This window comes from Aulonocara sp. 'chitande type north' Nkhata Bay, linkage group LG18, assembly GCF_057382095.1.
Source record: "Aulonocara sp. 'chitande type north' Nkhata Bay isolate Kocher_YH1m ecotype deep benthic linkage group LG18, A_spYH_male_GT1.1, whole genome shotgun sequence".
In the NCBI taxonomy this organism is placed as follows: Eukaryota; Metazoa; Chordata; class Actinopteri; order Cichliformes; family Cichlidae; genus Aulonocara; species Aulonocara sp. 'chitande type north' Nkhata Bay.
Window position 1 is genome coordinate 3,641,174 of NC_141361.1, and position 24,154 is coordinate 3,665,327.

Below are 24,154 nucleotides of genomic sequence, written 5' to 3' on the forward strand. Positions count from 1 at the left end.
AACTCAACAGCTTTGATAGAAACACTTTAATCTCAATGCACATTTTTCTATTTCAATAGAGGCTTTGTAATGAAGCGCTGAGGCTCTGCTGCTGCCGAGCTTCACAGAAATAATGTGCACTGAACGCTTTATGCTTTTGCTCAGTCGATGAATCAAAATGGAAAATAAAACATGAAACTTCTTCCAGCTTCTTACGTTTCCTGCTTTTCTCTGTTCCACGTGATTGGGAACTGAGATGTTTCAGGAAGTCCCTTTGAATTTCTAAGACCAAATTAATCAAACGTGACAAGATAATCTAAACTCAGATACTTCCTGACTCACTGGAGCTTTGTGCAAACAGCAAATCCAGGTTTGGGAAAAGTGCAGTTCCTCTTATGTCCACTTGAGGCTCCAGAAGCAGCTGAGGTCACGTAGCTGTAGTTTTGTCATTGAGATGAAAAGTTGAAAGAAATGCACCAAAACGCGTGAAGCAGCAGCGGGAGCCTCAGCGCCATCTAGTGGTTAAAACCATCAGTGTGATTGAAACAAAGCCGAGCTATAGCAAGTTTGTCACTGTGAACACGGACGCGACGCCTTTAATCTCTAAAACTGGCACAAAAATGCATCAGAAACATAAAAAAGAACATCGGAAGCTTTTTTTTTTTTGTTCTTGACATTTTACAGCTGGAAAAAAATCCATCTTGAAAGGTGAAGAGTTCATGTGAATATTCTGCTCTCTTCTTTTGTCTTAGTTTTAGGACTCAGATCACCAATCAGGAGGGAAACTTTTCACAGCTCCACAGAGATCATTTCATCAAAAATACTTCTAAGATCTGTTTGTACCAAACACACATCGGTGCCGATTTATTTCTGCTATAGTACCAGGTACACAGTGATCAAAGTGCAAACACAACATCATATTTTACCGTAACGGTTATTAACTGTTCAGCATTTTTACTTTAAAGTTCATTAATACATCAGCTGGTACTATTTGAATGATTGCTTGAGCTGAATCGGTTGAACATTTATCAAAAGTAGCAGAGCGGCTCGTTCGCAGACCGACTGCTCCGACATCATTTACAGACTTCACATCAGCCGGTCTTAAACGTTTCGGCTCAGAAACACAGACTCAGATCCAGATTCACAAAACCCGTCTGAACGTGAGCTCCTCCCACAAACACGATCGTTTAGTTATGTCCTGTAACGTCTTCATGGAGGTTTAGACGGCTTTACTGATATCGCTACCGATGAACGTGTATACGAAAAAACAAACTTCCAATCTGATCCGTGAGCGTTTAATTCCAGTGAACATCGGATTTGACTGAGATACGAGTTTTAAAGTAATCTGTGGAAATGCTGGTGCCGTTGAATCAAAATTAAAAGTCGGAATTAATGTCAAGCGCTTGGCTACGATCCCTTGTAGCCGTTATTTCCTGTCAATAAGTTTAGCATTAATTCAGACACGATGCCGAGCTCCTGAACTGGTCCACTGAACCAGCCTACAGGCTGAAGCAGCATCTGCAAGCCGCTTTGCAACCCCCACCCATCTTTTCGTGCTTCTTCTGACTAAATCTGGGAAAAGCAGAGGACTTTTTTCCCAGTATAATTCTTGTAGGACATTCATCTGACCTTTGGCAAATTGAAGGTGGAATTGGGACAACCGGAAATCTTGATTAACAGAAAAACCAACGTTTGAGGCTTATGCAGATTACAGGAGTTTTCCAGGAGAAGAACACCAAGAGATGGTCTTCAAACGTAGGAGGAACTTGTAAGCATAGTCAGGAACGTGGTCACATATGGGAATACAGTTTTCCGACTATTGTGGACCCAATTTTAAATGATTTTAGTGAATCTGGAGCCGATTCTTCAACCGAGACCATCTGAGAGTTTCAGGTCTGAAGGTTGAGCCTGAGCCGCCACTTAGAGAAAAATAAATCTGGATCTTAACATTAGCAGATTGCACTGATTTACTCCTTTATCCAAAAATAACCAACATCTGGCTCTACATATAATATTCATTCATTTTTCATTATTTTTGAAATGGTATAATAGAATCTACAGTTGAAAAAATAAAAACGAGACCATCTCCCCCACACTGCAACATCCCGCTGAAACCTGAACCATCGAGGTAAACAACAAAAAAGTACACGAGTATAAAGAATTCAGCATTTTGTCCTCGTCTTAGAAGAAATCTCCCAACCTCTAAAATCTCTGCTAGGCAACAATGTAATGATACGTGATGCATAAAATGTACAAAAATATATGATATATATGTATATATATGCTGCTGCGACGACACATTCATGAGAGGAAGATATCATGTATTCCAGCCACATCTAAACCCGACTTTTCTCTAAAGCCCAACTTCAGGATCCGGCTGTTAAAGAGCTCGTTTAGATTTAGTTTCAGCCTTTGATCCCAGTCCCGTCCCTCGGAGGGTCAACGACGATGACTGAAGTTAAAGAGCCATGCAGTTAGTTCATATAATGCATGTTTTTTAAAAGCTATGATTCTACGATGTTAAAGCACGAGAGTTTAAAGCTAAGACATTATGTTGCGTAGATTTGCACAGAAAAAAAAACCAGCAAGAGACTTTTCGCTTGTTCAGGCTGCTCTGCTCATCGTTTCCAGTAAAAAGTCCTCTGTAACCTACGTTTCACACAGTACAATGATTAGACATGTAATACTTATAGAACAGAAGATTTCACCTCCAAACAGCCACTGGATTATATCCGGTTAGGGTTTGGTTAAAGACCTTAAGACCTTTCAATTTCTCAAAAATGTGCCTTTTTGGCGTTTGGCTACAACAAAACCCTGACCGGGTCGCTGGTGCCCGATGGATGTTAAGAGGTCAAACCCACCCTGTTGCTGGTTATCGATACATAAGCGGCAATCGGAGAAGATGAACGGTCAGCAACCGTGAAGGTAAAGGAAAGTAAAGTGGGACTGCTTTGATGTGCAAGGTAAGGGTCACGTTTATCACCTTGATGCTGGTCGGGAACTTTTAAAAGCCTGTAGTAAGTTTGTACCCAGACACACAATCCAACCATCAGTGCATCGCTTTGTTGCCCATGGTGACAGCTGGTTACTTGTGGCTATCAGGTTCCCTAGGCAACCACCTAGGTAACATTGTTTGACATCATGTGCCAATCAGCTTCTTTTCTCCACCTCCACTGGCAGTCGAAATTCTATAATAAGTTGCTCTAACTTTTAAAGTTAGTCTGTTTGGCACACCCGAATGTTAAAGTGGACACTACCCCAGACCTGGGTCACTGACCATGTTTAAAAAAACAAGAAGGTACCCGAGCACACCTGAGAAGCTTTAAAATTCCATCTGCAGAAGAAGAACTGATGGGAAATCAATTGAAATTTTTGTTTTTGTTGTAGCTTTGCTGGCTCCACAGAGGAAGTGGAGTATAGAGTAATTCACCATAACGACGGGATCACAACGCAACGTTCTGCAATATTCAATACAAAAAAATTACAATATAAGCAAAGAAGAAAAAGAATCCCTAAAAATTTGGCATCAGTATTTATGTCGACTTTCCGTGAGCAGCCAACGTTTCATTTCTGAATTTCTTCTGCTTCATGTCCTGCAGCTTTCGTGACCCTGGCCTTGCACATTAAAGCATCCACGTCCAAACAGCTGCACGGGCTCAACTGTACAGATGTGACGCTGCGATGTGATCGGGACAGTCGCACCACTTGTCACGTATCCAGATCAAACATTCACAAACTGCTTGGCCTCGACCCGATGCTGAAAAACACACATTTACTAACAAAGTTTCTCAGATTTGTGAGGCTCGTGTTGGTGATGCCAAACACAGACTTCCAGCTTAGCCAGCATCTCTCATTCAGAAACACAACCAGCGCTCGAGAAACTCATTTCTCCTTCGCCGACGAGCCGAACACACCAATCAGCTCTGAGTGAAAGGAAGCGCCGACCTTCAGCCTCCAACAGCTGCTCGCACCAAACAGAGGCAGCAGGTATCTTCCTCCAACTGGAGGGATTTTCTTCCCACGCTGAGCTCAGATCAGAGGAAAACACTGATAACCACCTGCTATTACAGATCACAGCTCGTTCCCAGAGCGCCTCCTGTAACCTGTTTTGGAAATAAATCACGGCCCTGTGATAACTGTTGAAAATGCAAGGATGATTAAATCCTCCAAAATGTCAGTGCTTTGTATCGCCGGGGCTGAGGATGGATATTAATATTAATGCGTTCAGCGGGGAGGTTAACTTTGATGCTGCCGGTTGCTTCGTTTTGGAATGAAAAGCTCCACCATATGGCTCCTCACGGGATACGAACAACAGCCTTTTTAGATTGAGACGTTTTAAAATCAAACTTCTGTGTTTGGCAATGAAACAGCTTTGTTTTTTTGTTTTTTTTAAGGCTGCCAACAAAGCTGTGAGGCGGCTGATTCTTTCATGGAAAGCAGGCGTGCGCAGGGACTACAGCGCAAAGTCAAGGAGCTGGATCAGATTCATCTGCAGCCAACACGCTGCCTGCAGCTCCCCCTCATATCAGGAAATATTACAAACAAAGAGCGCGTAGCTTTAATTTTACTTACACACAGGCCCGTAACTGTGATCATAACTGCACTGCTTCATACTTGAGGAATAAACTTCAACTCTTTAAAAGATGCTACATTTGTATTTTTTTGTGATATTTTCACTGCAATCTCTGAGAATATTAACCCCAAATTTTTAATAGAGGAAGTTTAGAGTCCTTTCTAAAATCATCAGCCCCGCCACAAGAACTTTACACAAACTTTACAACAACTTCTCTAAGGACCATCGTCAAAGCCACAGACTGTATATTAAAGATGGATGTAGCTTCCATATCTGAAAGGTTTGAACTCTTTGACAATAAGACCCAAAGGCCTTCTTGCGTTTAGACGTCAGTAAACACTGAGCTCAGATTGTAGTTTCATTTTATAAATCACGTCCTCATTACTGTAACATTAAGCTGCCAATATGGAAGCACCAAAGACTGCAGTTCCTTTCACGGCCACCTGAGGGCGACTCCAGCAGTGAGACAGTCCTCAGACTCTCGTGTTGAAGCTTTCAGCAGAAATAAACATGACTACATCCTAAAAAAAATGTTTTTTTGATAATTCATCTGGATACAGGAGACATGGTTGCTCTGATCATGTGACTACATTATGACATCATCGAAAACCTCAACACTGAGGCTCCAAATGTGGAGCTCAAAACCAGACGCTGATGTCTCGGATTTTGTCCACCTGTGGCTACTGTACTAGTAGTACTAGTGGAGTATACAGTCTTAGTTCCACCATTTGGTAATCCAATGTCAAAGCTCCCCACTAAATTGACACCACACTGACTATGTCCATCTTTTATAGAGTCTCAGGTGGGAGCTGATGGACATGAACACTCCTCTTGACCTTCCTCTTACAGACTCACGCCTCTCAGAAACAATCACGTCATCACCAAACACGAGCGAGCCCATTTCTACTCGTCCAAACGTCGACTCTTCAGCTTTAGAGTGTCGCTGCCTAGCAGTTCGAGTATTGCTGTCATTGAATTTATTTATAAGAACTCAGCTGGTTGTTGGAGTCATTTGTGACACACTTTTATCTTAAACAGCAAAGACTGAAGATTAGAGCGAAGAGCTGAGGAGCAGCGAGCCTGAAACTAAACTGCTTTCTACCACCACTTAGGTAATTTCAGTTTTCATAGCTGACGGCTAATATAGATATATATATATATGTATATTGCACATTCCTACTAATCAGTGACGGCACCGACGGCTACTGACAAGAGACAGATAGTTGTTAGGAGGCAGGAGCTGCGTTTGTGAGCCTCACGCTGCTTTTTTAAGAGCGTATGTACAAGGAGTGAAGCTTTGGCTGGACTGGAACAGAGAAGCAACGTCTGATTCAGCAGAAATACACTAAAACCTCAGAGTGGAAGCAGTTTATGGGTTTTCTTGTTGTTTTTTGTTCTTGGTGACTCAAAAGTTCAGTTTGGCTTCAGGGACGCGAGTCAGGAAACAAAGTGTAACCAATCAGAGCAGCGTGGATTAAAGCAGGTTTGAGTCAAGTCGGGAAACAGGATTTAAACTTCGTCCCTGACGGCATCCCGGCCACCTGAACAGAGGAGACTGGAGTGCAGATGTGAGTGTGTTGTTCTTTCTGTGCATTTTCAATGTTGCGTGTGAGCTGGTTTGTGGATGTGTGCGTTCAGTAGACACACAGGTCTGGAAACTTCATCTCGTAGACGGGGACGGACTGATGCTGGGTGTGTCCCGCTGAGATGGAAACCACTCCGGACGGGCTGGGAGGAGGCCTGGTGACGGGGCGTGAAACAAGATGTTAAATTAGAAGGAAAAACTGGTTTTGGTTTGGCAGACGTGCACAAATGTAACCTTTAGGAAGCAAAAACCACCTGATTAACCTGATTATTAGGCTGTTGTCCCTTTCAAAGTCGTCTCCGTGTGCACCTGTGCACTGCCTCCAGCGCTCCGACAGTCCTGCCCACACGTACGTGCACGTCTCAGCTAACGCACACAGCCGGGTCTAATCACGCTCACAGTGCTGTGACTCAGGAGAACTACACAGCAGGTAATGACTGAAGGAGCATTTCATTTCCTCTAAAAAATCCTTTCAACAGGCGGCCAGTACTGAGGGGAACGACCCGCAACTCAAAGAAAACTCAAACCGTTCCAGAACGCCGTGTTAGCAATGTAAGCATGACTATGAGGAAATGTGCACGTTATTTGCAGGCGTCGTACTCGTTCATGTGCTGCAAACAGACTGTTATAGTGTTCATGTGACGATGCAATCAAAAAAGAAGTGAGAACATGTCAGACGAACACAGCTAAGCCTAAAAACACTGGGTCGTGTTTTATCATGAGCCACATTCGCTCCAAATATCTCGACACACCTGAAGCCTGGTGCAGATCAGGTGAACCTGCGGCTGGGCTCAGGCAGCCACACTCACCTGGAGCCACATCTGGGCCAAAAATAATCAAACATCTGTTTGTTGAGGAGAACACTGTGGTGACGGCGGGTGATTGAGGCTTCAGGGCGTCTCAGCCACGGTGGTGAAATCACAGACGCAGCTTTAGCAGTGAGGACAGAACGTGACGGGACGCTGGCAGCAGAGCCGAGGGGACGAGCTCGACGGGAGATCAGCCAGAGATCAGCCAGGTGTTCTGGGTTTCTTTGACTTTTAGTGTCACGCCTAAGCTTTTCTAATGTGGTGTAAATGTCACCACACCAAGAACTTTTATCTAAATTCATATATTTAAATTAGAAAACTTGCATAACAGACTCACCTGATTGTGAGTTCAAAGATTTGTGCGAGCCGGTCGTGCAGCATGTTTGCCTGGAAGAAGTGAGCAGGAGTTTATTTGGGTGTTTTTTCTGATGCGCTGACAGTTTATTATTTTCTGATTTCTGGCTCTTTTTTTTTTTTTTTTTAATAACCTTGGATTCGCAGTGGGCGGCGATCTCCTCGAACGGCGCTTTCTGGAACTTCTCCATCACCTGCCGCCTCTTCGCCCTCTCCTGCTCCTCCAAACCGGTGGTGTCTGAAAACAAACCGCAAACACAGAGCTGCTTTAATAACAGAGACTTAACTACGTGGTGGTTTGTGAGCGCTCTTTCTTCTCCGCGAGACGAGCTTCTCGTCCTTTTACGTTGCTGGTTAAAAAATATTTTTAATGGTGAAAATTTCACTGAAACGTCATAAAATCAGAGCTTTTGAAAACTTATTTTGAGGCTAAATCTGCAAACTTTAAGTGGTTTCATCAGATTTGCTGCTTTTTTCTGCTGCTCACTGAAATTAAAAGTTCATTTAGATCATTTTTATCAATAACTGAACACATTAGAGCCCAGAGGTGTTGGTGAAGATGGCTGCCTGGTGGACAAAGTAACCCAGAGTCAACATGAGGAACAGCAGGAAGTCACCGCGTTCTTACCGATGGCCTTCTTCAGGGTCTCAAACGTGATCTCCTCAGCCAGCTGCGACTGTGGACACAAAAACACAAACGTGACCTCATGTTTCCCTCCAGGACCACACGCTGCTTTAAAGAAGATTACTCAGACCTTTTCTGGAAGGCTGTTGGAAATGATGTCCACTTGGAGGGAGACGGTGTCCACGAAACTCGGCCTCCTGGACAGACGTTCTTCACCTTCAGGATGACAGATTCACACCACATAATGCTTTAAAAAGCCACAAACATTTCTAACTTTAGTGTCACGTAAAAGTAAAAGTTGTTTCTTTCCAGCAGAACGATTTCAGAATAATCAAACTGCTTACTGAAGCTGTCATATTACTGAAACCCAGGTAGCTCCTGTAATCTGCGCGTCCTTGACAACAGCGGTGACATCTCTGCTCCCGCACACCAAACTCCATCTTTTTTCTCCACTTCAATACAACGAGGAACAAATCCGCCTGATCCCGCGGGGATAAACTCGTCCCCGGGGGACAAACGCACCTCGAGCACTTGTGTATTCATCGCCAGCAGAGGGGAAAATAAGGACCACAGAAGGGCAGCTACTGTCTGAGCTGTGAGGTCATCTGATAAGGTCAGAAAGGTAGCGGATCAGCCGAGACGTGAAAAGCGACAGAAAGCAGCTCTTTACAATCGCACGACGACCTCTGCTGTGAACTTTGCAGAGGCCTGACTCAGCAGCCGTCCTGCGGGCGTTAATGAGGAAAACGATCTGATCGCGGCTGATCCGCTGGAGCTTTAAGATTTTGTTCACACGGTGATGAAACACATAGAACTGAGCCGACGTGACAGGAAGCCACGGTCTCCAAAAACTTTGACCACCTGAGCCTGAATGCAGCCCGGTCCTGCCGGACTTCAAGAGATCAGATTCCCTCTTAAAGGCCTCATGCACTGATTTAAGGTCCCACTCACCACATTTACAGTCTGAATGAATTTAATCTTACTGAAGCGCAGCCGGAATTAAAGAGATGCTGTGATTCATGATCGAGGATCAACCTGCAAACTTGTGCAGCATCCGTCCCTCATTCTCTTCCATCCATCTGGTCCAGATCCTCCCCGAAGGTGTTCCCAAGCCAGCCAAGAGGCACAGTCTCTCAGGAGTCCTGTCCTGGGTCTGGCCTCGGGGCCTCCTCTCAGTTAGACATGCCTGAAACAGCTCACCTGGGAGGCGTCCTAGTCACATGCTTGAACCGCCTCCCTTCAATGTGGAGGCCAAGACCCCTCTGAATGATCGACCTCCATCTCTAAGACAAAGCCCATCCACCCACAGCTTCACCCTCAGCTGCAAACTGCTCCACCTGGCGATCCTGAGGCCACCAAACTGAGCTGGAAACCTTGCACAGCTTGGACGAAGCTGGTTCTGGTCCATAAAACCAGGCTGCCTGGTGGAGTCCAACAGGTCTGCACTGGTTTGTCCTTATTAGGAGTTTGAACCCACCCACTCTCCTCTCTGAGCTCTAACTGCTTCATGATGATTAACTTCTTCATGTCATTAATAACACCCTACATGAAAAGTTTGTTTTCTGTTAACACTGCAGACAGAAGCTCCACACATGTAAACAATCTAAGTGCACTACGGGTAAACTGCTCTACACAGACGTGGCAGCACGTGTACTCACCGCAACAGGTCCACGAGCAATGCAGGCAAAACATTTCACAGAGTTACCAAATCACATGGTGGGAAAATCTACAGCTACACAACATCGAGCTCTGAAACAACGAAGCACCTCAACGACGCATCTACAGCTGCTCAGCAGTTTAAAGGTCAGGGCGAGTTTCTCTGCAGGCGTCAAAATGCTGTCATGAATTCAAGGTTTGGTCTCTGCTCAGTGTGAAAAACACTTAAACTGTTCACACCACGGGTCTCAAACTCGCGGCCCGGGGGCCACACGGGCACACGTGTTTGTCTGCAGCTTGTGTTTGTTTGGTAGTTCAATGAAAGGCTTCAGTTAAGAGTGAGACATTTTAAAAAACAAACACAACACTACATTTTTGGAAATATTTGTGGGTGTTTTCTTGTTTGCTTGTTGTTTTTTGCACTGCATGAACAGTAAAGTGGTCACATGAGATGACGGTGCCAGCGGCGGCCCACAGCTCTTTTGAGTTTGAGACCCTGATATTTGTTCTTCTACACGTTCAGCTGAGACGACAGCAGCAGCAGAGCGAGCAGAGCGAGAGCTCCTGCAGACTCTGATGCTTCACCGTCACAGCTCAAAACCCCGGGTCCTTTCATACTCGCAGTATTTAAAAATGTAAGGGTGTGCTATTATTATTATTAACTCAAAAAAAAAAGATCCTGCGGAAAAACTGTGAACTTCAGGGAAAATTTTAATGATAAAAAAAGAAGAAGAAATATTCTGAGATTTTACAAATTAGGGAAAAAACAAAAAAAAAAATCTTTGAAATTAAAAAAAAAGCTGACAAAAAATCTTCTAAAATAATTAAACAAATTAAAATAAATAAATAAAACAGTCTGAGACTAAAGAAAAATAAAGATCATGAAGAAAATCTCTGAAATTCTTTTCAAATTTAAATTTAACCCCCAACTTATAAAGATATTTCTTTTTCTTGTATGTTTTTTAAACACAAGTTCGAGGCTTCACTTTGTATGTCGGGTAAACTCGTCAGCGCGCAGACGCCGCTCGGCGCTGTGACATCACGTCAGCACCAGGTGCTGATCCGCGGCTCCTCGCGCCATGAAAGGACAGTCTGTGCGAGCTGATCCCTCCCTCTCCTCCTGGGGGGCCTTTCAGACGCTGCTTTTATACCGATGCTGTTATCACTTGTGCTTCTGGGGTTGATAAGTAAATTGCGCCTTAATGAAATTGTCACCGTGCGGATCTAAAGCCACCTCACCCCGTCTGACCTCTTGCCCAGAGCAGCCGTTATCAAGCTTACTGTTGCCAACGCAGCATTTTGCTGCTTTACTTCGGCCTGTTTTCGAGCCGCTTTAGCGACACAGTAGAAATGTGTCCACACTGCTCCTCTCCACAGCAGCAGCCTCGCTCTCCTTCTCTGCCGAGTCCACCGGGTGAGTCAGCAGTGCAGAAGAAGCTAACAGGAGGAGGCTGCATCAGACCTGCGAGAGTTTTCACTGGATCTGACTTTTGTACTAACAAAGTGATCCAATCCTGAGATTTTGAGAAGTGTGCGTGAAAGACGTGGATCTCGGGGTCCACAGCGAGTGTGGAGACCTGCTTACACTGACAGCTCAACTCGGAGACTTCAAGGTCAGAAAGAAGCCGTCAAACACTGAAAGCGGTGTGCAATCAAAAACTGGGGTTTGCATTGATTACACTGAACTTTTTTGATTGCTGATTGCAAGAAATTTTGGTGTTTGGAGACAGCAACAGTTCTTGTGAAAGAGCCTTTTCAGTTATAGACTGATGGCAGACTTTGTCTTACTGTAGTTTTATCGTCGTCTTCATGCACCACCGAGTGCTCGCAGACCTGGTCCCCATGGTCGGAGTCGCCATTTCAAAGGCCAAAGACCAATAAGATCAAAGAAGACAGATGAGTGGGAAACGTGGGACGATCATAGAAGACGAACTTCTGAGAATCGGAGCGATTCAAAGGAAGAACTTCATTGTTGCGCCTCCTCGTCTGAAGCGTGACGAGTTTCCATTCACCCAACTTTGCAAAGTGAAGCCTTTGGTTTTGCACAAATAATGTGTCAGCTGATCTAAACCCAGCTACACCAGGTGACAACACATCTCTACACGCCTGCACAGGGTTGCCTTGGTTACCTCTGGACGTCTGCTTGCACCTGTGGAGGATTTTTCCTACTGTGTAAAGAACTGAAGGGACATGAAAGCATGACAGAGGGAAGAAAACAAAAGCTTGTTAGACAATTATCAGTTTTCTCCTCCCGCTCGTTCTATCTACACGAGGTCAAAGGAAGAGCACGTGAAGTACGAACTATTCCTGAGCCTTTTTTGGACGTGGGCAGACTTCAAGGTTGAAGTCAAGCAACATTTTGAAGAAGTGCTTTTAAAGAAAGTTGTGTGTGTGAACTCCTGCAGAGGTTCACGTTGTTCTGAGCTGAAACAAACCTTTAAATTACGGAGACGGCGACAGCCGTCGGACTAATAAAGCTGATCGCACACAGAGTTGGTGAAACTTTATTTTCTCTTCACTGAACACTCCTTAAGCTCTTAATCCGACAAAGCTTCAAACAGTTCTGAGGGCACGGTGAGTATGAAAAGCAGGGAAATAAAACATACAGCACACAGCGCAGCAGCAGACAGCGAGCGCCTTAAATCCTTTAATCTGACTTTTTACAACCTTTTCAACTCTTGACTTTCCTTCTAACTTGTTACTTGTATCACTTTTATCATATTTCCTCTTTAAGAGATAACAGCATAATGTGACCATCGTCTAATTCAGTGGATTTTTACAGCTACACTTTTCCATCAAAAGGAAATATTTTAGATGCTCCGAGAATCAGTTCAGGCACATTTTCTCAGAAAGCGTCTCTGATATCTGAGAAACCATGAAATAGGACAAAAGGCTGCTCAACAGGTATGAGATTAAAAAGGTATGAATCAACCAATGAGGGAAGAAAAAAAAAAGTTATCAGAGCAGCAGTTTTCTTAGATAAGAAGAAATAGAAACATGAAGTTCCCCGTCCTAACGGAGGCTGGACTGTCGTACCTGTGACCTGAGGAACGTAGGGGATGGAGAGGCGCTCGGCGTTGTACCCCGGCCCGGCCAAACACTCGGCCATGTCGGCCGTCTGGAAGTACAGCTGGCTGTCCTCTTTGTCCAAAGATTCAGGAAGCCTGGAAGAAAAGACGCAAGACACAAAAATAAACTTCCTGAGGAAAAACCTCAGAAGAAAGCGTGTTTTTAGTCAACGCACAGCACGGCTTTACTTCTCAGAGCGACGCTGCAAAAAGGTCACATTTGTTCTCATCTGTAATTCAACTCTGTACAAGTTCATATCGGGGTCCCTGCACATGCATCTCACAGCTGGCTGCACAGAGACAAACTCGGTTTGTCCCAGTCGGAGCACAAATCGCTTAAATGAAAAGCAGCTGGTAGCGTCGAGGTGACTGCTGTTGTGATTTGGTGCTGTATAAATAAAACTGAACTGAAGCGAGTAGCTGTTTGTCAGTCTTACATCTGTCGATGCAAAGACATGCTGCTGTTGTTCTAATAATATTTTTTTATGAGTTATTGATCCCAGAAGTTGAATATGTGAATTTATCTGCAACCTTGAAAAGTGAAGCAGCACGGTTCCTTCACTCCTGAGTTTGTTTCTCGTAAACTTTCAGACTTTTTAAGCTTCAGCTGCCACACTCATTACTGCTCTGTTTATTAGAAAATAATGAGGCTTCACAGCCTTTTTCTAACCCGAGCCATTGGATTATTTCTCATGAAACAAATTCAGGCTGTAATCTGCACTTACGGACACTTGTCTCTGAAGATGTGCTCTGGGAGGAGGTAAGGAGCATCCATGTTCCTCAACTCAATAACCTGCACAGAGAACAGCTGATTATATGATGTTACACTATTTACAAATAAGAAAGACGTAAACAAGAAGAAACAGCTAACAGGCAGAAAACGGCGGTGCATCATCAGCATACTGAATAAATCATATTTTTGTATTTTCTGCAACAAATGGCAGTAAAAACAAAAAGTGGAAATGAGAGCCAGCTGCTCTGATCCTCAGTAAGGTCAGGGAGGAGTCACCTTGCTGACGTGCTGGCAGAAGGGCGGGTTGGCAATCATCTGACTCAGGAAGTTGAGGTACGCGGCCACCAACGCCATGATGCCGCAGCGGATAAACATGGGCAGGTTCTCTTCGTTGTTAAGAGCCATTTCCTGCACAAACCAGTTGCAAAAACTGTGTTAGCGAGGACAAACCAGCAGCTCGGCTTCAGTTTCTGGTCGTAGAAGCATCAGAACTCCCCGCATACACTCGGTACACCCTCACAGGAGTTGAGGTTTACTTCCCCTTTAATCTGTGTGCAGGGTTATAGCATGCAGCAGCGTTTCTCTAAGGTCACACGAACACGTATCTTCTATTTTCACACACCGTCAGTAAAAAGGTTGTTGTCAAGGTAACGACCCTGAGGTGACACAGCAAACAAGGCAGACTAAATACACTGTGCCACATGTCTGTGACGCACTGAGTGCGACTTTGTTTTAGCTTCAACCAAATCTACCAAAGAATATTACAGTAATAATGCCAATAAAAAGCAAAATACTATCTAAGTGGAGAAGCTGGAAACAAATATCTGGCTTCACTCGAGCTAAGAGGACCAGCGCAGATGTGTGGTTGCTTTGGTTCAGTATACTCATAAACTATTTTACATCAGATTCTCTGAAAATTGACACAAGACCGGGTTAAGTGCTCGATCTTGAAACTCAAGATGTGACGATCAGATTTGACTGAAGCCGCAGTCGTTGGCTTGAAACCATAAACTCAAAGTGTTTACAGAGGTCAGGCTGGAGGAACGTTTTACCATCGATGTCTAGAAGACTGGAGTCTTTTTCCAACCGCCAGTATCGCCCCCCAGTGGCCTTTAAATTAAACGCAAACACTTTAGCACTAAAATTGTCTGGCGAGTGATTGCAGGAGCTGGTCATGAGTGTAGAATGGTTACAGACTGGTATAGGATGCTGCACTGGAAACCTTGGGACTGGTTTGGTTACTAGCAGATTGCAGTGGTGGCCAGTAAATTGCATGAAAAATGCCGACTTGTCTGTAAACACTCGCCAACTTTTCTCAAGGCGACTGTGAAACAGACACGTGACAGAAACCAGACTGAAGGGAAACGTGACAGAAATGCGTCCCCATGAATTTGTGCTATGAAGCACTTCCTGTCTGAAACTGCATGAGAAAGAAACTAAACAGTCTTTTTTTAATACTTCTATGTCTCAAACGTTCCCTGAATTAAACGAAGGTAAACACAGCACTCAGAGTGTGTGTGCGTGCACAAACATCATGTCTACAGTGCTGTGACATTTGGAAACGATAAGATCTCAGCGTGATGCACAAACAAACTGAAGCTGCACGTGTGTGTGTGCATGTGCGTGTCTTTTATGTGTGTTGGTGCGAGCGTGCACATTTCCATCGCACCTCTCTTGCACTTCCAGGAGGTTTTATTGGAGCTGCGTGGGTTCTCACGGTCTAATGACATAAAGGCAAATGACAGCACAGCTACTCATCAGCCACTTAAATATGACACCTGACACCAAAAATATAGCATAATCACATCGAGGGTGCTTTAGACTGAAGCACCATAATGTGGAGCGTGAAGAGCTGGTTAAACACGAGGTTAAACACAAACCCTCCAAACAGGGATGTAACTGAGGATGTTTACTCCACACCTCGGCACTGACAGCACCACAGCTTCAACAGACGACTTGATCTCCTCGCCGATAAAACGTTTCCACTATCACCTGATACCGGTGACCTGGAAACACTGCACACTCATGACTCGTCTAATTTTACGGTATTCAAGTTATAATAAGCTACGTTTTTACATTATATCTGAGTGAATGTTTGGGGACTGTGTCACTCTGTTACTGCCTTCTACGAACACACACCATCACTGCAGGCATCTTAACTCATTTCAGTGGTCACCAGAACATAAAGTACATGTCATCAGTCAGATCTGATCTTAAAAACTCTGACCACCATATCTCTGCTGTCACGTGGTTCTTTGGGTGTCTGTGGTGATGCAGAGACGGTAAAAATAAATGAAAAGTGTTAAACAAACATTATTTAGATTAAAATTCCCATCTGACACGCTTTGACACATCCTTATGACAAATCAGATGTTCAGATGCACTTTTTTAAAACTTATTTTAGCCTCAGCTCGTTGGCTGCAAGCCGCTTTGCAACCTCTCTGTCCTGTTCTGATCTCTGCACAGAGACACAGACGTCCTGAATATAAAGTGCTACAGATGGAAAAAACCTTCTGACTATATGTAATCTCTGATCTGAGAAATATCACAGATCTTCACATCTGTGTGGAGAGAGGTGAGATACAGCCACAGTCATGGAAGCTGTTAATGAGGAATCGAGCTCAGTGAGGCTGCGACACGAGATCAGAACAAATCAGAAACAGAAGAAAATCCCTCACCTTTCTCCTGAGTGTGTTGAAATCGAGAGTTTACAGATGGGTGCAGACTATTTTTAGATTTCAGATACTTAACTCTGGGAATTATGGATGTAAAGTTTAATTGAAACTGTAAATGTGACAGAAAGAGCCAGAAAATCTACTTATGATGAGATTATTCTGACTGAGCTTCCAAACACAACCAAACAGAGGAAACTGCTTTTTGTCTTCGCTTTGACTAAAAACAGAAACTTCAGATGTGAATTCATCGGTTTTACCTGCAGCGCGATGGCGAGTCGAATGAGGTCGATGACCACTTCCTCATTGGCCAGCTCGATGGTCAGAATGGCGAGGGTGGTGAAGAGCAGCTCAAAGTTTTTGTGGACGTTATCTTCCTCTTTGCAGCCCAGATAGATGTGACGGTAGAGCTGCTGGCCGTGCTTCAGGGACGACGCAGAACCAGAAGCAAAGACAGAAACAAAGAGGAGGACAGAAATATGAGAGCTGTTTAAAAAAAGTACCTTTAACATGTTTAACATAAGGAAACAGCGGAGGTGTCGGGGACTATTTTCAGTGGCGGATTAAACGATATGTGGGGAGTTTTAGTGGCAGTGTGGGGTAAATGTAAACTGCAGCATGTGGGTTCACTTTAATGATGGTCCATGTTCTCCAGTGCAGACTCACTGATGTGGATGACAACAGAGTCACATGACTCAGGCTGCGTCACCCACACAGTCAGCAGGAGACGCTGACTCTGGACCATCAGGTAAATTGAGTTTAGTACTCCTCCCCCTTTGTGAGTGTGGACGCTTCATCTCTTTGCTCTCTAAATGCTTTTCTTCTTTTATTGATTTTTACCGATTTTTATTTTTATTTTTTCCCTTTTTTCCGTATGAGCTTACCTGCGATAGCTTCTGGACACTTATAGATCATTAGGACTAAAGTGTTCTTAACAGAAACAGCAACATTTTTATAGTTACCTTATCCTCAGCGCTCCGTGTGTCTGTGGCCTAGACACAGCTGAAGCCTGATTACAGTGTCTAGGCACCGAGCAGCCTCAATAGCCTAGAAAGGTGCTAACCGCTAGGCTAACTAGCAACAAGATGCCTTCCCTCTCCACAGATGACTACCACAGCCTCCTGCAGACGATTGCAGCACTGGAGACAAAAATTCATCGCTTAGAAGTAAACGTGGAGGTAAATGGACTGTGTGGAAATGAAACAACCTTGCCTTTGACTCAAAACAATGGCGATGAGCAAGCTAGCACACAGCTAAGGAGCACAGATAACATGACCAAGAAAGTAGACTTTGTGCACTATTATAAATCTTCAAGCGATAATCCCCCCTTGGACTGTCTTGGTGCAAAACCAAGACATAAATCATGTCTCCTGGAAGAGGGAGGACGTATCACAGGCAGGGCACAGCGAACTGAAATCTCTGAAACCGACTGGCCTTCACTTCCTACGAGACAGAGAAGCTCTTCTACCCCTGTACACGAGAGGAAACAGGACTGGACAACCGTAAATAGGAAGGTTAACAACAAACCTTCAAAACAACTGAATGTGAAACTGCAGAACAGATTTGCTCCACTATCAAAGGACCCTGGATCTATATCGGACAACCATCCATCTAAAAGTAGCGAAGTAAGGCCTGAAAATCCACGGGGAAAGCTAAAGGCTAGGCCTGAAACGCTGATTGTGGGTGACTCTGCCGTAAAGGATGTACAAAGCATGTGCGGTAAGAACACTAAAGTCCTCTGCTTTCCTAACGATATGGTCAACATCCTGAAGGAGAGAATTCTTCAAATTGCAGATGAATATCCAACTGTGACAAACATTGTCCTGCATACAGGGTCAAACGATGTAACGATGCCACAGACTGCTCCCAAACACGAGGGGACAAGTAATGCCTCTAAAACACTTAAGTTGGCTTTATTAAACGTTAGATCTTTAGCTGGGAAAACATTTTTAATTAATGATTTAATCACTGAGCACAGCCTTGATTTTATGTTTTTAACTGAAACTTGGTTGGACCAAAGTAACAGTGGAGCTGTTCTCATCGAGACGACCCCTAACTACAGTTTTATCAGTGAGGCCAGGGTGAGCAGGAGAGGAGGAGGGGTTGCTGTCTTATTTAATGAATCATTTCAATGTAAGCAGCTATCTCCTGGAAGTTTTCAGTCTTTTGAATATGTGGCTTTACAGCTGAAGGCCCCATCCAAAGTTGTGTTTCTTAATGTTTACAGGCCTCCCAAATACTGCACAGACTTTTTTAATGACCTCAGTGAACTGCTGTCTGTGATCTGTGTTGATTTTGACTGTGTAATTATTGTTGGGGATTCTAACATCCATGTGGACAACCCTCAGGACAAAGGGACTAAAGACCTGAGTAACACTCTGGGCAACTTTGGGCTGACTCAGCATGACTCAGCGACCGTGGCTCAGGGGGTTGGGAAGCGTATCTGTAACCGGAAGGTCGCCGGTTCGATCCCGGGGCTCTCTGTCCTGGTCGTTGTGTCCTTGGGCAAGACACTTTACCCTACTTGCCTACTGGTGTTGGCCAGAGGGGCCGATGGCGCGATATGGCAGCCTCGCTTCTGTCAGTCTGCCCCAGGGCAGCTGTGGCTACAACCGTAGCTGCCTCCACCAGTGTGTGAATGTGAGAGCTATATAAATCCAATCCATTATTATTATTATTATTAATTCTGCTGTTATTGCTTAGCTTCAAATTTAATTTCTTTAAAGTAAAAAATATCAACATTTCCTCTTTTCCAGCTGTAAAGATTCATTTTTATCTTCTGCGATATTAACCTGACATTTTTTATCAGATGGATACAGACATTTACAGACCTTGGGCTCTAAAAATGCATGACGGCGATTTTTAAGGACATTTTTTGACATTTTAATAAGCAGAACTTAATGGCTCTCTCAGTAAAAAAAACAACCAGTGGATTAAAGTCTTAATTAATCGCCCTGTTCTGAACATCTATCACAGCAGCTCCACTGCGGATGAATCAAAAAGTTATTGTCCCTGAAAACGCAAATGAAATGATTAATCCCATTAAAATCTGGATAAAAATATCCCACCGCTGCTGGAGTGGGATTTATGAAACACATAAAAGCAGAGCCCGGCTGCCTGCATTCGTTATAAGCTCGACAGCTGAAGACAAAAACTTTTATTTACAGCTAATTAATTATAGTTAGACACGTTAATGACCTTAGACACCGTTCCCCCGACCTCTGGTTACGGCTCAGGTGTGATTCGCAGGTGAAAGAGTGAAATCGCAGGGCTTCATTTTGGAAATGCCGCGTGCCGATGATGACCGAGGCTTCCCGCCCAGGTCAATGAGCTCCAAAGACCTCGCTTGTAAAAACACCTGCATTCGGATCATCTCCAGCTCCATGTTTTCACTACGGCTCAGCTGGAGCAGCTTTCCAAGATTCCCGGTTCAAAATAATCTGTCTGAAATAACCTGCTTTAGCTCCTCCCCCTACCTTCTGATTGGCATTGCAAATATTTGGCCAGCAGACGAATGAGGCAGCTGCGCCCATGTATTATTCTTATTCACAGAATGACCACCAGTATATCAGGTGACTCCTCAAACATGTAGCAGACACATCGCTCCACACGGTGCTGTCGGCTTTTCTTGTTTGACATTGTTAACATGTACAAAAGAAAAACAACGATTTTTTTTCATGTTTATAATTTGCAAATTTGGTTCTTTTCATAAACTTCTATAAAAACCTGCTTTCTTTTTAAAAACCGGACTCTCTGCCTCCTGCTGGCCACAAGAAAGAATGCAGATTTAAGTCAGTTGTATAATCACAGGCTGTATCTATACAGCCATCTACCAGGTCATCTACCAACTGGGAGGTTGGTGGTTAAATCCCCGGCATGCTGAAGTATCCTCGGGCAAGACACTGAATCCCAAACTTCCTCTCATGGATGCACTGGAGTGTGAGGGTGTGAAAAAGTCCTTGCGTTTGTGTGTGTGTGTGTGTGTGTGTGTGTGTGTGTGTGTGTGTGTGAGTGAGAGTGTGTGTGTGTGTGTGTGTGTGTGAGTGAATGGGAGAATGAGACTTGTAGTAAGAAAGCACTGAGTGCTAAAATCGGCTAAAATTATGCAGCATCAGATCCCCTTTAAAAGTTGCATTTTGTTTCAATCATTCTGTGTTTCTCAACTGTTCTGTGTGTCACATTTCCCCCCCAAGAGATGATTAAGGTTAAATGAGGTCAGCAGTAAAAGACTGAGAATCTAAAGGAGTATTTCTTTAGAAAAGAGAAACTGTGACCTCAGCGCGATTATGATACCTTCTTCATGAATGCGACGTCTTGCTTGGAAATCTTCTCTCTCTTAATCTTCAGTGCGGAGACATTAGGAATGATTCTGTAACAGAGCCGGACACGAGAGCGTCGTTAAACCTGGCGCCAGCACCGCAGGGCTCGTGTAAGTACGGTGAGCGATGCGCTACCTGATGCCGCGCAGCTTGGCGCGGTTGTCGTGGCGGTCGAGGATGTTGTGCAGGATCTCGAACACCAGCTGCCTCAGCTCGCTGTCCTCCATCAGAGAGATGGAGAAGAGCGGGTCCAGGAAGGGAGGAGGCAGAGCCGCCGCCATGGACTTAGACTTGAAGCCGGAGGTGACCTGAGGAAGAGGAGACAAGGTGAGATTCATGGCGGCGTGCAGCAATTACCCCAGAGGGAGAAACGGCTGATCGGCAGAGCTTAAAGGTTACGTTCACAAGCTTGTGAGCGTGTGCCAGTGTTGATTTTTCCCACCGTTTGTGACTCTGACGTGATCATTTTCGATCAGCGTGAACAGCCGAAGACAAATCTGATCATTATCACAATCACGCTCCGCGTCGGCACGCCTCACTCTGCTGCGTGAGAGCGCGTCGAGGCACAAAATGACAAACACTACACTGTTTTTAGCAAAAAATGTATCCTGTCAGAGACGCATGCAGACGCCACACTGATCACTGTAACGGGTGATGTGGCCCATGTGATCAGCCAGAGCAGGGCCTCGCAATACATGCACATCAGAGATGCATACGCAGTAGAAACCGTCACAACTCGCTGAATTTTTAACATTCGAACCGTTTGGTTTGTTAGCAGCAGCTGCAAATGAGAAGCTTTAGTGTAACTTTGCTGAGTCCTGGCTGTGATGATCACTCAGCTTCAGAGATGCTGAAATCTGTAAGGAAGCAGACTCGCCTACTTCAAACAAGGTGGGAGAGTGAACCGAGCATGTCAGCTGGTCCAGACTCTCACTCGGTGTTTGTACATGTGCACTGTGGTCTAATTTACCAGCGCAGTTATTAAATGGCTTTAATTGAATAAGTCGGCCCTGTGATGGACTGGCAACCTCTCCGAGCTGCGTCCTGATCTTCGTCCTGGGTGAGTCCCTGCTTTCACCCCGACTACGAACCCTGAAAACATCTGGGTTTTCTCCCAGCAGGCTGCAAAATCACACACACACACACACACACCTCATAATGCTCAGCCCCATCTGCTGTCGCATGGCATTATAAAAACTTCAACCTTTCACCCCTCCTCCAGCTGCTCTGAGAAGCAGGTGGCGGCGCGACGAGGGGAGAAGAGGACAGACATCCGTAATGAAGCGGCGAGAGAGCGGGCACGAGGGTGTGTGTGTGTGTGTGTGCCACCTGTGCCTCCTCGTCTCGGGGAGATGAGGGTCTCTCACTGAAGCAGATAATGAAGGAGAAGGAAGCGACTTCACGCAGACTTCGAGTGTTAAACAGCCAGAGCTCCAACATGGCCGATAATAAACACACAAATACGACTTTCATGTAACTGGAGACGCGTCATTAGGACGGAGAAACGCGTCTTTGATGCTTTTACATTTAGAGAACATGACTCATTGTGAGGACGTCCAGAGTTTTCGTCCGTGGGTATTTCAGGTGGGACTGTGCACTATTTTAGTTTTCCTTATTGAAGCTCAGGTTTTGTATGCCGGAGGGAACAAACCGAGGACTCACCATGATGAGGGAGCTGAGCAGCATGGTCTGGATCCGCTTGGTGCCCTGATGCCTGCGTTACACAAAAGATAAAGAAACCCCGTCAGGACCGACTGCAAACTCACAGTGTCCAGTACAGCAGACCGGAGGGCAGTCAGTCCCCACAGGCTGCCATGTTACATGTTTACAGCAACTGCATGACAAATAAGAAAGCTGTGAGGTTCAGAACACCCGAGAAGTGAAATGAACACATTTTATCTGCTACTTCGTATTTATTAGTGTCACTGTCAACACACGATTGGTTCAGACCAGCAAACGTTTATAGAAGTGAGAACACTTGCTGAGGATCAGTTAATCAAGTGTATTTGATAAGTGGCTCTGAGGTACTACTCACTGTCTGAAATCACAGAGGCAGTGAGAATGCACTCAGTGTTTTTAAATAGACTTCATGGAGTGAAAACCTGACGATGCTAGCTTTAGCTGACAGCTTCAACATGCAGTCCAGATGTGCTCACCTCTGCCTATAAAATAGCAAACAGCCAAAACACAAAACCTGAAGCTTCAAAATGAATGTGCACTGACATCCAGACAGTCTGTGGTTCTCTTCACAGTCTGAAGACTCCACGAGGAAGAAGAGTAAAGGTGCTGTAAGCAGCAGCAGGACATCTTCAGTGTTGACTTTTATAGTGAAACGCTGTCAGACCTCCTTGTTAGCATCAACAAGCTGCAGAGAGAAATTACCCGAAAAGGAACAGAGAGAGCGAGCGTCTGTGAGGAGGAGGAGGGCGTTCGTCTGATTTGGGATTATCTGCCCTTGCACTCTCGCCTGAGGGATTAGCTTGTTTTTCTTTCTTTATTCTGGCTGCAGGGACGGGTGCACTGCGGGGTGTCCAGGAGGTGAAGTGAGGACAGATTAGGAGAAAGATTTGATGAAGAGAGAAAAAAATTGCAAGCGTCTTCTTTAGAAACTGCTTCCAGTGTTACACGTTACAGCGCTGAGCTAAAAATCAGCACAGCTTTAACTCCATGAAACCAGAATATAAAGGTTCAGCCCAAACCTCACAGCTACTGAAGGACCACAAACAGAGGCAAAGTACTGAGAGGCGATGTTTTGACCCAATGACTGCCCTTTGGTCTCTGAGGATAAAATATATTACAAAAATGATTTTAAAAGCACGAAACGTATCATCAAATCATATCGTTTCATTGACACAAGCATGGAGTTCAGGACAGTTTAAATGTGCCGTGACAGTAAAATCCACTCATCGTCACCATCATCATCCAGCTGCAGAGAAGTCTCCTGACAGTACAGTCCTGTGAGCACAGCTTCATTTGTGACGAGCGACCAGCCGAATCGGCGTCTTAGCTGCACGCAGCGTTAGCGGCGGCGTTTCAGAGCTGTGAGCTGACTGGCTGCAGCTCTACGAGGGAACCTCCGGGTCTCTGGATAATGAATGTGTGACTCACCCAATCTTGACTGTGTCCAAGGCGTGGCAGGGCGTCCCGTAGACTGGCACTTTGCCCATGATGAACATCATGACTTCAGCTCGCTGGTAGTCTGGCAGATTTCCACCGAAGAAGCCTGGCGGCGACGCCACGAGAGAAAGAGATGAGTCAGAACTCAGTGAATGAAAAAAACGTTGACATTCAAGGTTATTTTTACTAACACATGCAGGCACATGTTCATTAAGACAAACACACTCTGGAGTAATAGAGGAGCTCGTACCGATGGTCTGGATGATGGCGTTCTGGACGATCCGCTCCTCGCTCTCTTTACCGCGGACGGACGAAACGCTGGAGGCGGAGTTCCTCCTCGAGCTGTCGCCCAGCTCAAAGTCCACGCTCATCCTCAGGTGTTTGAGCAGAGTGTTGAACACCTCCAGCACGGTGGGCCCTGCCATCACACCCGCAGGTTAAATGAACATCACAGGAAACATTAGCCTGACATTTTCGTAAACAGGAAGAGTCGGGTTTCCATCTTTTGTTCGTATCGGGCCTTTTAACTATGATTTCGTAGGAGCTTTGCATAGGAAAAGCCACAAAAAGGTGAAGAGAGAAGGATTATTTAATCCTAAAACAGGGCCTGTTTCGTTGCACCTGGTGTGGCTAAAAGTGTTCATTTATTTTGAAGGCCAGTGGC

The 24,154-nt window shown here is 44.8% G+C and overlaps 1 protein-coding gene across 6 annotated transcripts in view; it reads right to left on the bottom strand.

The window, feature by feature from the left end:
- Positions 1 to 11: 11 nt before the first annotated feature.
- efr3a (EFR3 homolog A (S. cerevisiae)) overlaps positions 12 to 24,154 on the bottom strand; it is a 110,747-nt gene continuing 86,604 nt past the window's right edge. For 4 of the 6 annotated variants that reach the window (XM_086273427.1, XM_086273426.1, XM_086273425.1 and 1 more), the window contains 15 exons: positions 23,741 to 23,908; positions 23,482 to 23,596; positions 22,036 to 22,087; positions 20,509 to 20,681; positions 20,348 to 20,423; positions 16,315 to 16,476; positions 13,659 to 13,790; positions 13,375 to 13,442; positions 12,618 to 12,745; positions 11,711 to 11,761; positions 8,056 to 8,141; positions 7,929 to 7,977; positions 7,435 to 7,538; positions 7,284 to 7,333; positions 12 to 6,292 (listed from right to left, as the gene is read on the bottom strand). In XM_086273427.1, the coding sequence (XP_086129553.1) occupies positions 6,187 to 6,292; positions 7,284 to 7,333; positions 7,435 to 7,538; positions 7,929 to 7,977; positions 8,056 to 8,141; positions 11,711 to 11,761; positions 12,618 to 12,745; positions 13,375 to 13,442; positions 13,659 to 13,790; positions 16,315 to 16,476; positions 20,348 to 20,423; positions 20,509 to 20,681; positions 22,036 to 22,087; positions 23,482 to 23,596; positions 23,741 to 23,908 (1,520 nt within the window). In that variant the 3' untranslated portion in view covers positions 12 to 6,186. The remainder of the gene's footprint in view (positions 6,293 to 7,283; positions 7,334 to 7,434; positions 7,539 to 7,928; positions 7,978 to 8,055; positions 8,142 to 11,710; positions 11,762 to 12,617; positions 12,746 to 13,374; positions 13,443 to 13,658; positions 13,791 to 16,314; positions 16,477 to 20,347; positions 20,424 to 20,508; positions 20,682 to 22,035; positions 22,088 to 23,481; positions 23,597 to 23,740; positions 23,909 to 24,154) is intronic. The other 2 variants (XM_086273428.1, XM_086273430.1) reach the window with 1 other exon arrangement.